General features: G+C 38.1%; 1 protein-coding gene across 1 annotated transcript in view; it reads right to left on the bottom strand.

The window, feature by feature from the left end:
• Positions 1 to 5,518: 5,518 nt before the first annotated feature.
• Positions 5,519 to 18,270, bottom strand: part of UBL3 (ubiquitin like 3) — a 67,578-nt gene continuing 54,826 nt past the window's right edge. Inside the window, exons 2-5 of the mRNA XM_045797026.2 lie at positions 16,555 to 16,663; positions 12,605 to 12,691; positions 8,761 to 8,838; positions 5,519 to 8,454 (exon numbers count right to left, since the gene is read on the bottom strand). Of these exons, the coding sequence (XP_045652982.1) occupies positions 8,402 to 8,454; positions 8,761 to 8,838; positions 12,605 to 12,691; positions 16,555 to 16,663 (327 nt within the window). The 3' untranslated portion in view covers positions 5,519 to 8,401. The remainder of the gene's footprint in view (positions 8,455 to 8,760; positions 8,839 to 12,604; positions 12,692 to 16,554; positions 16,664 to 18,270) is intronic.

Genomic DNA, 18,270 nt, shown 5'->3' with positions numbered 1-18,270 from the left:
TTTAGTAAATACTTGTAGTGACTTATGTGTAGAGATGTCTGAAATTGCCTACATGTCCATAGTTAGGTGACCGGGTGAGGTGCGGGAAGCTTGGAGGTGGCCTGGGCGAACTGCCCCTACATCCCTAGTGCCCTGGGTGTATTTCCCGGTGCGAGGTCCGTGAACTTAATTTTTATGGAGGTCTAGCTTACATCCAGAAATTACCTACAGTCAAGTACATAAACCTTAAGTGAATAGCGTGATTAATTTCTACCTGTGTGTGTGCCCTTGAAACTTGTAACCATTTCAAGATACAGAACATCTTCAGCGGAAGACCCCCTCATTCTCTCTCCTAGTTAATAGCACCCCTTCCGAGCACACGGTGACATTATTCTGACTCTGTCACCAGACTAGCTTCGTCTGTGTGTGAACTTGATTCAAATGAGCTCATGCAGCGTGGATTCTTTGACGTCTGGCTTCTTCCTTTGATAATGGTGCTGCCTGTAGCAGAGCAGGGGCTGCTTAATAATACTCCATTGTATGAATATGCCGTACTTTAAAAATCCGTTCTACTGTTGGTGGACTCTCAGGTTGCTTCTTGTTCATGAATAAAGTGGCTATAAAGATCCTTGCACGTGTATTTTATGGACAAACGCATTCTTTTCCACTGGGTGTTTATCCAAGAGTAGAATTTCTAGGTCACAAGATATACGTATTTTAGCTTTGGTAGATACTAGGAAATAGTTTTGTACAACGGTTGTTCTTTTTTTTTTTTTTTAAAGATTTTATTTATTTATTTGACAGAGATAGAGACAGCCAGCGAGAGAGGGAACACAAGCAGGGGGAGTGGGAGAGGAAGAAGCAGGCTCATAGCGGAGGAGCCTGATGTGGGGCTCGATCCCATAACGCCGGGATCACGCCCTGAGCCAAAGGCAGATGCTTAACCGCTGTACCACCCAGGCGCCCCTACAACGGTTGTTCTAAATGACATTCTCACCCAGAATACATGAGCATTGCTTCAAATCCTTGCCAACTCTTGATATTGTCATTCCTTTTAATTTTAGTCATTCTGGTGAGGGTGTAGTGCTCTTCCATTGTGATTTTAACATTAGACGCTTATTAAATGCATACAGGAAAATGATATGCTTATAAAATGGAGTATTACATCGCTATCCACAAATGTGTTTTCAAAGAAGATTTAATATTCTGGGGATATACTTATGATATGTTAAAGAAGAAAAATAATACATAAACTTGGTAGATAGTGTCTGTTGTTTCTATTTTAATGTGTACATATTAATAAAGGGGACTAGAAGAAATTCACCAAGATACTAGTAGTTGCTTCTGGATGATGGGATTAGTTTCTTTTTCCTTATACTTTTCTATAGTCATGAGATGTTCTACAATGAGCAAATATTAATTTTAGAAACAAAAGAGAACAACAAAGAATATTTTCAGGAACAGTCTCTGCAGAAAGTGAACCTCGATGTTCAAAAAATAAACTCTACTTCTCTGGGCCTGTTTTATCACCTGTCACATGAGCCCATGTCAGGACCATAAGAAGGGTGCTTGTCACCAAGCAAGCACTCAGTCAATGACCACTTTGGAAAACATAGTACTTCCAGGACTGCAGGGGAGGTAGTACCCTCAAGGGAGGGTTAGAAAATGAAAGAGGACTCCCAGGTTGAGGCAATATGGCAGATTTCTGCTGGATCCTGGATTCCACAGGGCCAGGTGATGGGGTTTCTGGAAGGAGGAGAGGAAATGGGGAACACAAAGCAGCATTCTAGGGCACACGGGGATTGGGGTTCGCGGTGAGGATACCGAGAGAGCTGCTTGGGCCTCCTTGTGGTCCCAGAGCGGGTGGTGGGCGTGATCATGTGTGAGGGCCAGCAGCAGGGAGGGGTTCTGGGGCTCCCCCTCCACTCCTGACAACAGGACAGGATCACCCAGAAGCCGCGTTCCCTTAGAATCGGGCAGTGTGAGTGGTCTGGGTCTGGGGGCTTGCGCGCACGGTAGCTGGCACCGGCGCCTGTCTCCACCATCCCGTTGGGTTTCCGACCCCACGGGAACCGTACTTGCTCCCACCTCTCCACTGGGTTCCCTTGTAGTCCTGGTATTTAAGTGGCTCTGGTTTGGGGCATCAGCAGAAACTCAGGCGACTGCTGCAAGCCACAGGTGTGCAGATTTAATTTGGCTGATGTGAGAGGCCCGGGCATCAATATTAAAAAACAAAATATAAAAACAATTCCCTCAGTGAGTCTAAGGTGCAGCCACGGTTGACAACCAGTGGTGGGTCCCTGCTTTGTTCTTTTTGTTTCGAACACAGCAAACATGTACTTTTTATTATTTTGTCAATTCCAGCTCATTCCAGGCCTTTCTGTCACTGTGCGCAGGGGTGTTTGACACTTACTATCTCCATCTGTGATTTATACGCCCAACTCTGATTTTCTGCTTGTGCCTTTTAAAAAATTACGGCTGGGGAGCTGGCCTGTGGCCATGATGGTGTCTTTAGAGGCCCCTGTTTTCCTTCGCCATCAGCATTTATTTTTGAGAGATGTGAACACGGAATCATCTTCAAATTCTTTCCTCATCCTTGTGCAAGCTAGTTTCATAAAGTCGGAGTGTATGTTGCCGTCCAGCCTTCTCGTCTATGTATCATTAGGGATGTCTTTGAGTGGAAGTGGGGAAAAACCGCAACAAATACAGTCGAAGGCCTCTCGAGGCTAGAGCACGGGCTCCACACTGGGCGAACCGCGCTCCGCGCTGTCCTCGGAGGCCGGGTGTTTTTCTCTCCCCCTGCTCTGCAACTTCAGGCTGCCGGCCTTGTGCCCAGGCCGCAGCGGCTTCAGTCATGACATCCACGCGGAAGGATGTCCAGAGGCCAAAGTCTCTTGTAAGGTCACCTTGGGCGTGAGAACTTTCCCCAGAGACTCTATCAGCGGAGTTCCCTTCAAGTTTCGTTTGCCAGGATTGGTCCCAGACCCGCTCCTGAACCCATCGCGCCGAAGGGAATGGGCTCTTTAAGCGCTGGTGATGGGAGAAGGTCACACTTCCCTGAGCCCCGGGGCGGGGGGGCAAATTGTGTAAAAACATTAGAGCCCAGCCAGCAAGCAGCAGGGGAGTGTGTTGGAGAAGCACTCCGCGCGGTCTGCCTTACTTACTTTTGTCATCACAGAAATCTACGCGGGCACAGCTATGAGACAGCGTGACCAGCAAGTCAAGAGCCGACAGTCTCAGTGAATAAACTCGTGAGGTCCTGCTCCACGGGCACAGTACCTTGCCTCGGTGGTTCCCGAGGTAGAATCAGAAATCAGTTGCCCGAACCGAAGTATTAGCCCTTACTTTTGTCTCTCCTCCCCATCAACAGACACTCCTCACGACCCCTTCACCTCTCACGTCTGTGAAGTTCCACCACGTGTGTCCTCTTGACATAGTGCTGCTTCCCACCCTTACCAGACCTCCCTCTTTCAAACAACGCCTATGTGTATTTGTACACTTTGGTCAACAAATCCCACCGCAAATTTTGATAGTTATGTCCTTGTGTTAATATGCCCAGTCCTGTGCTTACTGTCTAAGCTCTGGAACCTGGTGTCCGTATCTGAAGCCACGTCTCATCGGTGAATTAGGGTCCTCTACATTTCCTCTAGTGTTAGGCTTATTTTTGAGATCTCCCCACTTCTTGTCTTCGTTTTAGAAGTCTCTGAACATAGAATCGTCCATGTCTTTTCTGACATTTTTGTAAGCTATTTTTTTTAATGATTTTTTATTATATTATGTTAGTCACCATACAGTACATCCCTGGTAAGCTATTTTTGTCAAGTTTGGAGTACATGTTGATGCCTAGCACTTAATTTTTGACATAAAGATTTAACGGGTTTGCCAGTTTGTCATAGAAGTTCTTGGGCAAAACAGTGCTCTAAATATTTAAAATAATCCTTAAGAGCCCACGAAACAGGTATTATTCTTATTCCATATATGAAAAAATTGAAGCCCACAGATTGAAGAACTTGTTCAAAGTCACCAGCTTGAAGCCAGGCCTGACTCCAAAGTCCAGATATCCTCATGGCATTCTGAAATCTGAGGACTGAGTAGCAGTCAAAATGGACTGTTAAAATGATCAGAGTTTAAAAAGTGCTTCCGAGAAACACGAGGGGAACATGGCAAATCAGTGGAAGTCATTAAGTGATGTCCCCAGAGGACACAGAGATAAGGACGGGGGCCTGAGCCAGGCTCCAGATTGCTGGGGAAATTATCTTATCGGACAGACAACAGAAACTGAGTAATCCCCCCAACTGTATTGTTACATGGAATGTCTGGACAGTCTCAAAGCAGCACCAGTTGGAACCTTAAGGTTCCAGGACCACTTATGGTCAGTCATTTGTCCCCTCCGGATTCCGTCCCCTCGTGTTATTTGAATAGTTTCTCTTAACACACTGAAGACTTCTTTCACACCAAAATATGGCTCAAGAAGTGTCAACAATAAAAATCAGATAATGAATGTCTGAACACACAATAACCGTACTTTAAACGCAGATAGATTCTCACAACTCAAAAACAAATCAAAGACATTTTAAGAAACGTATGTGTGTGTTTACCTCTCATTGGTTCGATCATAGGAGAGACTGACATTCCCTTTTCTCCACTGCTGATTTCCTAGGTCTACGCTGTATTTATTTATTTTTTTAAGATTTTATTTATTTCAGACAGAGCGCAAGCGAGCTTTGGGGGGGAGGGTGCAGAGAGAGAAGCAGGTCGAACAGGATCCTAATCATGACCTGAGCCAAAGGCAGCCGCTTAACCAGCTGAGCCACCCAAGCGCCCCTACGCTGTATTTCTTCAAAGTTGTGATTTTGAAAAACGGGCAGAACATACAAAATAATATTAAAGGATGAACATTTGACAGCATTGTCAAAGACCATCAAATAAGTGAAAGGTTTTCATATTCTAGTGCTGGTTTAAACTTGACTATTACATGTTCCTCACTTAATTTTGCTGGTGAACTCTGGAAGCCAAGCCCCTCCCACCAAGTCTGTAAAAAAGCTTCACGTGTGTTATAGTCTTGGGAAGAAAGCGCACCAGGAGGCTGGGGTAGGGGGCGGGGGTCATAGTGGTCCCCTGCTGCCACAGCCAAGAAGCCCACTGACCCCAGGCCAGGAGACCTTGCTTAGACAGCAGCCAGCAGCCTGCAGTTCTGTTTCGGCCAAAATTCTAGGTTATATACTCCTCTCTCAAGCCCTCCACGCCCCGCCGTTTGCTGTTCAGCTAACGAGTGACTCTATTACAAAATGGTAATGGAAAAAAACTGAAGACATGCCTGTGACAATGCCCATAAGGACGGAGTGAAGGCATGCTAAATTCTGATTGGTCATTTCTCTTTGATTTTGGCTAAAATGAAAGAATAAAGGCTGGCGCAGTGTGATTTTACTGGAGAATGTAATCAAATAAATTGAAGAGGAAAAAAGAGAAAAGCAGCAGAGACAAAGAACAGGGAAATACACCAAAATTACAAATAGAAGTCGTTTAAAAGAAGAAAATATTCTACAACAGATGAAGAAAGTTTTAATTTCTTTTCACATTAAACATTGTTTACACAATCAGCTAACAGAAATTACTGCAACATTGGTCAAGATGACATAAAACTAAGGATAAATGTTTGTTATGAGAAAACCTCATTTAATGTGACTGGCGATGTTAGATATTCTATTTTTCATGATAGGATAAGATACAACCTATCTTGAACAGAAAGCAAATAATTCAGATCAAGGAGACATGCTGAGGTTTTAATAAAGAAGAAAAGCTTTGCCTCTTCCAGAACACTTAACAAAGTCGAGGATAATTTAGGTAAAAGAGGTGAGTTAGATACCAAGCGCCGGGCAGGGTCACAGGCCCATAATTCAGGCTTTATTTACATTATTGGATCTATGCAGCCTTTACCTCTCGGTAAGTGAGCTGTTATTTGTGGCAGAGGGATCTTCGATAGTAGCCTTGGATATGATTAATCATATTTTAACCTCAGGCAGTCCAAGGAACTATTTTCAAAGGGATAGTTGAGTATTTTCATGGATATATTATTAAGGCATCTAAATTTTTGGTGTTTTCAGTATATAATTTTACTGCTATTTTTTTTTCCATTTTGCACAACAATGCTATCAGTAATTAAGTGACATAATTCCTTCTCTACTAATGAACCGTTTTATCCATTTTGCAAACTTTAAATTGAGGTCTTGTAAAAGGGAAATTTATAACATGGGAACACAGAAAAATATACTGAAAACCATTAGAGAATTATTTTTTAAACCATCATAAAAATTCAATCATAATTAACTGATAGTCTTTAACTTTGGAAAGACAGAAGAGTAATTAGAATTAAAATAAGTATTAAAAATAATTACCAGTAGTTTGTTTTACAAAAGAAGAATAGAGCCATAAATGGCTTAATTGCCCAATTAAGTAACTATCAGATTTCTCTTCAGTCAACACTAACAGAATTCACATTTTAGCTAGTCAACAAAGCATATAAATATTTAACAGTCGAGTATAACATTTTAGTGATAACAGAGACTGCATAATGCTATCCATTGTTGTTCTGTGCACAAATTAACCAGGTTAAATATCAAAGATACACTCTGAATACTCCTGAAATTAACAATAGAATATTAAACAAATTTCTTAAAGATTCAGAAATAAAAGTAGAAAACAAATTTTAACAAGGATGAGACGGTGCTTAAACAATAACTGACTTAATCAAGACCTTTACAATTACCACTGAAATGCACTAGGATATTTTTTTTTTAGTTTACAGAAAGAATCTATAAGTACAGGTTGCAGAAAGAAAATGTTTAGTGCTATTTACATTCGTTTTAAAACTCTGCTCTATACAAATTTAATTCTGATCAGTATGAACAATATTTTCGTAGATCTACTGCATATAAAGCCTTTCATCAAAGCACTGACAATAAAATAACCTGATTACCTTTAGACAAAGCTGACCATCTGAAACCATTACACTGAATGTTTTTAAGGGCCATGGACACTTATAGAACATAATGTCAGCCTGCAACTTCATTTTATAAAGGCTAAAGTTATTTATATGGAATATTGTTCTATATACTACACGCCAATCTATATTTAAGTTCTATAGTTAGGTATTTTATAAGTTTTTTATTAAATATATTCTACACATATTTGTAATTTCATCCAGGAAGAATTTCTTCCCAGTGAAAAAATAGAAAATCTTTTATATTTTTACAGGTTTAGATGAAACTAGCTCATGCTTTAGTGCTGTGCAAATTGTTTTAGCATATCAATTTTTAAATTATTGGTACAAAACAAAAGAATGGCATCCTTAATCATGTAATATGCCTTAAAAGTCAGCTTTTGATTTTAATTCAATTGCAAGCACTAATACCAAATGCAAACTACATAAAGAAACAAAATTAGTTACTGTGGAGAATTATTTTAATTTTAAGAATTCATCTGAACTCTAATGAATGAGTGTGACACTGGACAGTTACAGACGAGCAATAATTATGGAAAAATTCAATTTGCTGATCTTCAAATACATAAAACTGATGAGTAAATGAGGTTTTCTATTATCTCTGCACGGCAATGCAAGTCTACGAGTATGGAATTGACCCTCCCCCATTAAGGCTAGGAAGCGCACTCGCACCCCTTTTGTGCTGTGTGGACAAGCACTCGGTGACCGCGTGACTGAGGAGTGCATGTGTGAAAGGAAAAGCAATTTGTGTCATCAGCTCTCCACTGAGTGCTTTAAACAACAGGCACATTTTGTCTTTTCATTTGTTGCAGTGAAAATAGTCACACTCAGTTTTGTATTCTGTGCCAGTGCGGCCACCACGGCTGACTCTGATAGAATCCACCCAACATTTCAGTTTCTTTTCCATTTTTCCCTTTCCAGTTGGCCCACTAATTAACTTCATTAACTGCTGAGTGTTTTCCAGGGTGGAATATTGTACTTCTGAGCATTTCTAGGTGCCATAAGCCATGTTGTACATTCTGCTGATGAAGAAAATAACGTCAATCTTTTTTAGTGCAAACTATATTTGAAACACTTGATTTGTTAGTTCTGGTGATGAAAATTTCTGTGGCAGCAAAATGGCTTCCGCTAGGAAAGATAACTTGTTAACTTTGCCCCTGGAGATGGACAGCATTCAAAAACCAATATATTTTAAAACTGCTCAACATAAACAAAGATACTAGAAATAAAAAATCGTAGTGGAAAATGTTCTTGGTTCTTTTTACTTTGATGAGAGAAGATGACCGTGTTCATGAGATCATTCACTTCCATGGATTTATAGGCGGACTCATTCCTAAGGGTTTCTGAAGCAATGCTGGGTCTCTTCCGTCCCAGCAGCATGAAAGACAAAGACTACATCACAGCACACGTAGCAGACAGTGTTTACAGGATTACACAACAATTACTCTCCCCAGTCTTTTCGCGATTCCTCTGACCTGGAGAAAATGCAGAAAAGCCTTGTTTAGAAAAATGCTCAAATCAGGGGGAGGGGGGAGGGGGGCATCCAAACGTAATAAGAGTTTTTTTTAATGTTCACAATTTTTTAAATTAAAAAGCGATAATTATAATTATAGCCTGTTTTAATTATAGCCTGTTTCCAGGATGTCTGGTTATTTGCTTAACAAGCTCTGTTCATAAACAATGAAAACTTCCTTTCCCTCAGAAGGTCCAAAGACACAGAACCATTTTTGAGTGCCTGTCTCCATGGCTTGAGTGAGAAGCCTCTGCAGTGTGCGGCCTACCTTGAGAGTTCGGCTCTGGCAATGTCTCTCTGGCCACCAAATGCATCACCGTTGTTTTGCCAAAAGGAAGTTTTAATGCTATGGGAAAAGCAGAAGATAGTCTGTCAACATATATACTGACCTACAGTCACTAATCAGAACTGAAACCATTTAAAGAACCGATTGCTTTTTGTAGGACCTCCTCAACAGACAGCACTTCCTACCGGTCAGAGCATCTCTTACAAAATGAAATTAGGTTCATACTATCAGAAACAACTCAGAAATTACTCTGCCCAGCTAGAGCCATTAGTCTGACACCAATATCCATACTCTTGAAGGAAGGGGACAAGAGAAAATTCGTAATTAATTAATACTGGAGATAACCTTCAGAGGAGAAAAGGAACTAAAAGAAGTTTTTGAGAATACCTTTTCTAGATTAGGGAAAAGTTTAGATTAAGAGACATTTGTTTCTGAATCTAATTATCTAATATATGCAGTCACCTAATAAAATTACTGCACTGAACAGGCCGCTATAATGTAGAAATAGAACAAACAAACTTAATTTTAAATATTTATTCTCAACCCTATATTATTCAATGAGAAAATAATTTTCTTTAAAAGGTTACTTTAAGAGAATCACTATCTTGGCATTATTAATAATCACTGTTTTCTAATCAGGTCTTAATTTAAAAGACTTTTCTCATTCATAATAAAAAAATTTTTATAAAATATTTCAGACATAGAATAACATAATACACACCATGCACCCATGTACCACTTAAGCAAATACAGACATTAAGTTTCATGGTGAATCTCTTTGTTATTCTGTGTATAAAATTAAAAGCAGCCAGTATAACTAACTTATAAGGTTATTTCCATAGTTGAGATGATTTAGTTCCAACATCCAGAGCTACTTTCTCTTCACTAACTACAAACTCAAGGTGGGCTTAAGACCATTACTTAGCAAGTACGACCCTCCTGCTACCTACTTTTTAAATCTTGCTCCAAAGGATGATGGTTAACATGTAGATTAAAAAAGAGTCTTAAATATCTCCAATATTATTCATATTTCATGTAATCAAGGTGAGTTTCCATCTTATTAAAGTCGGCCAGCCATTATTTGGTCTATTCTCTTTACTCTTCAAGTTCAAATGAAGTATGATGGCCCATTAATACATGTGCTCTGATGGAATAAGAGGAGGGCCTTTTTTGGATAATCTCCCAGGGTCGATTTAACATGAAAATGCAAGCAAAACTTTATATTATAAAATTTTTCATTAAGCGTACTGGGAAAGACTGACTGAACTTAGAGTTGCATATCACTCGCCTATCATCTCCTGGACTCTAGTAAGCCAGATCCGGGTTGAAAATCACATCTCCACTACTTGCCAATGTGAGCTGAGTCATGAGCGAGTCATTTACCTGCTCCCCCGGCCTCAGTTTTCTCCACCCAAACGGAGACAGTAATTTTATCACCTGCCCTTTACAGCTGTATTGACTGAATGAAACAATCCATGGAAAGCACTTCGTTCAGGGCTTGGCACAAAGAAAACATGCAGTAAATACTACCTCATCATCATCATCTTTTTGAGAAAACAAGGAAGACAGAGCTCAGGAAACAGGTAAGTGAACGGAGATGTACATTTAGAGAAGTGTGGACAGGCCTGGAAAGCTGCTGAGTGGCTTACCATTTGAAACTACAAATTTGATTGATGGGGATTACTATTTTTTTTCTCCATTTGAACTTTAACTGGAAATAGCAGATATAGATGCTAACAGTACCAAAGAAGGGAAAGGAAGAAGGATACGAGAATTTCAAAGGCTTTCTTTCCCGTGGAGGTGCTTCTGCTTTCTACTATGACTCTGTACCATATCTGGAACAGGAGTTTTCTTTTTTTCTTTTAAAGATTTTATTTATTCATTTGAGAAAGAAAGCGAAACAGCAAGAGAGAGTACAAGTTGGGGGGGAGGGGCAGAGGGAGAAGAGGAGAAGCAGACTTCCCTCAGAGCAGGGAGCCCTATGCTCGGCTGGATCCCAGGACCCTGGAATCATGACCTGTGAGCAGAAGGTAGATGCTTTACCGACCAAGCCACCCAGGTGCCCCCAGAACAGGAGTTTTCAACCTCACATAAAAATCATCCAGGATTTCAATTCAGTAGTAGACTGGGAGATGGGGAAAAGGGGAGGGGGGAAAGAAAGGGGGAAGGGGAGGGAAGGAAGAAGAGACCGAAAGAGAGAGAGAGGGAGGGAGAAAAGGAGGGAGAGAGACAGAGAGAGCTCTCCTCCAACTAGCCAGCATGCAGAAATCTGCATTTCAAAATAAGTATCCCGGCTGATTTCTGATTGAATGTCACAGTCTCCACCACATTTTAGGAAAGGATGAACTGCAGTGTATTGAGTGTCAAACTTGTAGCGTATCTTCTTTATCCTTAGTTAAGACTGATATCACACCTTTTCTTTAGTAGACTGAAATTCTATGGAACTAAAAGGTTATAACTCAAAAAAAGGGATTCAGGGCTATGTTTTAAGAAACTTGGTAACAAAAAAAATTAAACCTGAAACTTACTGGAACCACAAAATTGTAAGACTGGCAAAGAATGCCCACGTCTCCAGGTTTAACCACCCACAAAATGAACCCCAGCCATGGCCTGTATGTAACCAATAACAAGGGGTTCACTCTTTTCCCTCAGTGGTCTATTCTTTTTTTAGGCAGCTTGACATGCTCAAATAATTCTTTCCTGTATTGAATAGTAATCTGTCTGCTTTTGATTCCCAGCTGTTGGTCCTCAGTCTAACTCAGAGCAAGTCTCAAGCCATGCAAAGCTAGCCTATGCTTTCTCCACACTAGCCATTCAAGTGTTTGAAGATGGTTACCATGACCCTGTGTACTGTCTCCTTTATTATTCACATTCAAGAACACAGGGAAACTAAAAAGAAAAACTGTGACCAAAAAAACCACATAGTTGAATGTTTTTCAATCTTTATCAAACACCCAGATATATTGATCGTTTCACTGTCGGGTTTAGAGGAAAAAAGTCAGAGTATATTTAAACAGAAATATTAAAGTAGATCACTTCATTTGCCTACAAATTTCTCATTATCAGAATATATTTGAAACACAGGTACTAAAAACGAAACAACCCTTGCTGATGGTAGAGAAGGTGCCCATAAGGGGGCACTATTGAGCTACATTTCTCCAATCACATATAAAGAGCAGTGATACCGAAGAAGTGTTTAGTGTGTGCCAAGCACTGTTCTAAGTGCTTTGAATATATAATGTAACCCTCTTAACCTAGGAGGTAGGCACTACTGTTAGCCCACTTTATCACTGAGGAAAGTTAAGTAACTTCCCCAAGATTACATAGCAGGAAGCAGTGGAGCCAGGATACAACTAGGATAACCCGGTTCTAAATCTGCTCTTTTAATGCCTACACTACGCGGTCTCTCTAACACAACTCATTTACCTCTGTTCTTCACAATGGGCAATTATAACAGAGTCAAACTCAAAACCAATTATCATAAACTTTGCCTACTTTGTGTGTCTGGCTTTAACTTAAAAATACTACATCTAATTTATATTATCCAGAAGTACAATAAAATTACATTTACAAAATAATAGGTATGGATTCCTACATCTAATGAAATAGAGTTTATTTCATAAGGGAGTAAACACTTGTCACAGTGCTAAAATGAAATTTAACAGAATGTAGTATGTAAAAAAAGTAGAGTTACCAAAATAGGCAGAATTCGTGAGTTTGAAATAATACTTTTTTTTTGTAAGATCAGCCAACGGCATTGAAACAAACAAATGAATGCCGCTGCCATGAGTCGGACATTAAATCCCATTATAAAGGTGACTATTACCTCCTAATGTGACATTTCCATGCAGAAATCGTCCTTGATAAATAAGTCGGAGAATATTTGGACTGCTGACCTGCTCTTCTTCCCAGTCTGAAAAGAAGCAGTGACCTTGTTAGGTGTATTTCAAGACAGAGTTAAGGTATTATTGCATTGTTTATAGTCCTGAAGTTTAAAGATTAAAATGAGTGAGTTGGGAAAAATCTAATCCTAGGTAAAGAGAAATGTCACTTGAAAATTAATTACTATTTCAGGTAATTAACAGAGAATATAATGTTCTAATATTTCTACCTGCTAAAATATATATTTGAAGCTGGAGACAATAAGTTTAACAAAGATTTTAATATACTGATACAGAGAACAAAAAAATTATACCTCAGTAAAACTGGAGAACACAAATTTTTAAAATAACAAAAAAATTAACAATGTTTACTTTTGGATAGTATTGATTTATTACTTTGTCTTCTGAAGCCAAGTGATAAACATTACAGAAGATACAACTTTAAGTTCACTTTACCCAAAATATTCAGAAGAAGAAACCTGAAAAATAACATATATTAGAAGGTACTACACAAATATGCTAGGAAAGTACATAAAGAAAATTTAAAAAACTGGTGAGTAGAATGGGTAGAATATTTCATTTTGTGTACAACTTATGTTATAGTGAAATATGGAATACTACTCTGTTAAAATAATGATTTAAGGACACTGATACTGTGGTAGGGTACAGGGTTAGTGATTTCACTAGCTGGTAGATAGAATAATTTAAGCTCTGATTGTGACAAAGACTTGAGAATTCCATTATCATCTTTCTCAAGAATTCTTATATCATGTGTTTGTTTCCTAAAGAAGCTCCTATTATCAGGATCTGTCAATACAAGGATGAGTTTAAAATATCCTAAAGAGAAGTGACAGAAAAGAGGTAAGCAGAGCACTTTTCCTTTTGAGTGTTCAAATGATGAATGTGAATTTGATAAAAGTGTGCCTCCCACTGACTCAGCACAACAGAAATGGGACAGGAGAAATGAATCGGAGTCCCTTCTTCTCTAGCCCCTGGTGCTTTGTTTCCCAGGCCGTCCTCCCCCACTTGCATGCCTCTGTTGCCTTCTGACACAAGTGCTCCCAGGTCCCTCTTTTTCTAGAAGAAAGATCAGCTGAGCCTCTAACACTTTAGTATGGATTACTTTGAATTCACTGCTCCCAAAATTACTGTTTAATAGACTATTTCTCATCAAGAGGGAAGTGTCCATATATATAAAGACAAATGACCGTGTCTAATTCACTGGAAAAAAAATATTCTAAAAATCTTTAAGTATTTTTTTTTGAGATGCAAAAACCTGAAGCTACATACTTCATTATTTCATACAGTGTTGTGATTTCCACAGACTTCACTGGGTTTAATATGCTCTCTACCTTTCCCTCGCAGAGGATCTGAAATTGAGAGAGCCCTACAGTAGAATAATGCTTTAAGGAGGAATTTCAGCAACTAGTAACATATATTTAGTGGGTATTTTTTTGGACCTCTGAACTGGTAAGACCTATTCCACCAATAACTGTATTCCACTAAACTGCCTAAGAGTAGACCAAGGAAAACTCTTTCCAAAAATATATTGCACCAAGTGTTTTCTTCTACTGATTTAATATTTACTATACTTTCATTATTAGCACCAACAAATATTTACATTTGCTGACCTATTATGAGATAAAATGTAGAACCAAATTGCTAATTTAAATTTTTTAGATAAAATAAAAATTGATTTGTATTCATTTTTATTCCCTGCATTGTCTAAAATGGCTGGGTAGAAGAGGCAAACTTAGGAAATGCTGGGCTCAAAAACTGTGTGTGAAAATAAGTAATGTGGGATTGATGCAATCAATTTCCAACGCTGGTAGATGGCTGGTTCATTCATTTGGGACACTATTTATGGCAAACACCTGTACTTCACTCCTGCCTTCGGTTACTATTAATCAGGATTTTTAAGGAATTAAAAGTAATTTTAATATCTAAGTCAAACAATTATGAAGGTAAAAGTACTTTTTTTCCCCACAAGTTATAATGCTGCCCCCCAAAAATAAATTTTTGAAAGGAACTGCCCTTTTTTGTATTTTCTACAATACCACAGGTGTCAAAACTGATCTTTGCCCTCTCTTCCCAAAATCACAAAAGTAACCTCCTAGGTCATATTTAGTAGAACATCACTATTAGGTATTTAAAAATGCTTTTCCTAGTGATAGTTACTGTCGCACCTGGCTATGAGGAAAATCCCATATTCTAAGAGCCCCAAGTTTAGTCTGCTTCAGCTTTTCTGAAATTCCTTCTTACCTTACCTCCAACCTTTTGCTTTAGTCCCTGCCTGATTTAGGAACTAACATTGACTAGTCCCTTGGTTTTCAATGGAAGAAAGATCCAGTCATTTGAAAGTATTTGTCCAAATCAGTGTTTCTTAAATGCATGTCTATGAATCCTGAGTTCACGAACGATAGAGCCATGTTCTTAGGTTTAGAAAGTCCTCCTTAAGAATTTTTAAATCGTGTTTTCATTTTAATGATAATCTGGAAGAGATTATCTAGATATTTCAAATAATCACCTTATAACCAAGTACAGTCTTGGGATTTATTGCCCACATATGCAGTTTATGATTGTACTGGCGCCAAGCAGTACTTTTTAATAGTCAAGAGGCGAATAAGAACAGAACAGAGGTTGACTAAATACATAAACAATGCATTCGTGCTAAAGTGAAGGCTAACTGACAGCTGCGTACACTGTGTGAATGAAGGTTTTGTGGTGAATCTGCAGGTAACTGGGTCCTCATACAGCAAGCAGGAGCACAGGGATGCCATACTCAACAGTACTACATTCATGGTGCAAGCAGTGAGCTGCTTTTAGCAAAAATATATCATCTGACACTAATGTTGTTAATTTGAACATTATTGCTTTTACAGTTACATTTGCATTTTTTTAGATCTGTTTTAGTTTTATGGTTGTGTATGAGTTAATAAGGATAAAGCATCTTAATTGGGTTTTATGTTTTCAACTCTAAAAAAAAAACCACTGTAATAAAAATAATTTAAGTCAGCACTAGGAAATCTACAAGAATTTTTTCCTCTACAGGAGTTCCATATATTATTTAAGGTTGAGAAACACTGATCTGATTGATTCATTTTGAATACACTGGGTTCTTTGATGAAATGAGTCTTGTCCTTTAAAAGTCCAAATTGCTTTGGCTAGTAAAATTAAGTTAAATCAGCTGAAACATTCATATTACTATAATACATGCCCTAAAAAGGACAAAGATGACTTCGGGAAAGTTCAAAGGAAAAACCACAAGCTAAATTTTCACTTTAGGATGGCAAGACAAAGCCTTATTACCTGGAAAAGAATCAGAGAAAGGAAGGAATACCGTTCCCCAACTCCCTCAAATTTTGTTTGTCATGGATACTACTAGCTTGAAAATGCAATGTATAAATGGATTTTATACCTTCTCGCTCTTGTAGTTCAGAGGACACATGAAGTGACATGAATTAGAAATTAACTTCGTGTCAAACTCAATTTTAAATAGGTTATAGATAGACCAATGAGAATGCATTGTAATTTGTTAAAAAGAGTTTTTCTTTCCTTTTACTTTGTGTTTTGGGATAAACAGATTTACTGATATGAAAGTTGTGTGCATGTGTTAGCTACTTTGTGTTTTTCTTTCAAAAAACACTTTTCATTCACATTAAAAGGGTTCTAAGGCAAGGACAGATTTTGCATACTGGCTCCTTCCCTATGCCAAGAGGTTAGCTGAAGAACAAAATCTAGGGCTGGATACAGTGCTCCTTCCCCTTTAACTGTCAAGACTAATGCCTCAATTATTTGTTTTTCTTTTAAATCTTTACAACTTTTTCAAAATGTTTGTGAAACAAGGTAGGGTATAAAGAATTAACATTCATTCTCAAGAGAAAACACCACTCACCCATTGGCCAATTGTCATACACATGCTTTGCAATGTCAGAAGCAGAATCATTAGGAGAAAACAGGAACTCTTTTGTTTTCCCGCTTACCAAGATGAGGCGCAAATTTATCTGAAAGAAGACAAGGATTCTTTTAATATAAATCTTGAAATTTTGAAAGTAAAAAAATGACTCCTAGGCTTTTCATTTCAATCACACTCTAAATTATTACCAATGCCATTTTCTGGTTTTTATTTATTTAAATTTTTATGAAGACTTTTTTTTTTAAAGAATGAGAATTTGCCATATGACTTCATTTCCATTATTTAATATATATAGGGGGGCGGATATGTTTGCCTTAATAAACAAACAGAGGAAAACCAAAATTCATTATGCTTTTATATTTAACTACTCCAACAATGTTCAGAGTTGGACTTTATAGGTTATCACTATTACTTTAATATACATATTTTCCACTGAAAAACTAACAAAAGTGGTGACGCTACAGGTCACATCACTAAACAGAAGAAAAATTTAGTTGATGAGCTACTTAGAAAAAATAAAGGGGAAACAATAAATTATATATAACTTTCTATCCTACAAAAATTATTCAAACCTAAACAAATTAACTAGAAACAAGAAAGAACTTATCAAGGTTAAAGGAAGAATCGATAATAGTCGTTATGTTAAACCCAAATGCATGATCATTTATTTTGGGAGGGCAGACGAGGAGCTGTGTGTGACAAAGGACATAGATTCAACCTCAGTGAATAACCTAAGGTAAGTAATGGAATTAAAACTTTTGAGGTCCAATGAATTTACATTTCCAAGTAAATATGTTTGTTTATACCTTTTGTAAAACATTTCTAAATGTTCACTTCTTAATTTTTTTCTCTATCCATAATTAACTTGATTTTATTTTTAAAAACCATGACATCACTCATTTCCCTGTAAATTACAGAAATGCAAGCGGAATTTTCTATACTTCTGGGCCTCTCTTAAGAGAGCAAATAAGACCTTCCCAAAAGTTGGGTCTAATCCAGAGCTGAGTCCTGGGACTAGCCCAGCTTCTTTATATATAAAGAACAGAGAATGTCATTGTACCAGTTTGAATTGTGCCTGGTCCCAGGTTAGCCAAGCTCTCTTCTTCAGTTACCAATACTTTTTTCTTCCAAAAAAAATACCAGAACATCTTTAAGATGGCCAAGTCTGAAATGAATAAATTGGTGCCTACCACAGCACCGTTTAGAGAGACCAGGTCACTGATTCACTATCTACCACCAACACGGCCAACGCCATTCAGTGCCTCAGCACTTTGAAAATGTACCTAAAGTTATAAAATATCTCCTTTAGAAAAATGCTAAGCATACAATTCCTCATTTACTGGGATGTGACTGGATCCCATATTAGATGGAGGAGAACTAGATTCCATACTAAAAATTATATTCTAACTGTATGTGCATTATATTTCCATAAAAAGCTTTTTAGAAGATAAAAGAAAAAGAAATCTATACTCCAGGTGAAACACTCTTTCTGCATGTCCAGTAAGAATTTCTTGCTGCCTTTCTTAACCAGAATGAGATCTGAAATTAGACCAAAGAGTGTTATACGGGAAGAGATCTGATAAAATCCTACTGCTGTAAATAAGTAATACAATCCAGAAACTTAAGTTCCATCTGAACAAAATTCAAGTAATTTTGTAAGAATGATTACATTTTAAGAAAGCACCACTATTTCCT

The sequence above is a fragment of the Ursus americanus genome, chromosome 10, assembly GCF_024610735.1.
Source record: "Ursus americanus isolate L20-20 chromosome 10, mUrsAme1.1.p, whole genome shotgun sequence".
NCBI classification, from domain to species: Eukaryota; Metazoa; Chordata; class Mammalia; order Carnivora; family Ursidae; genus Ursus; species Ursus americanus.
This window is presented reverse-complemented; position numbering and strand designations above follow the sequence as displayed.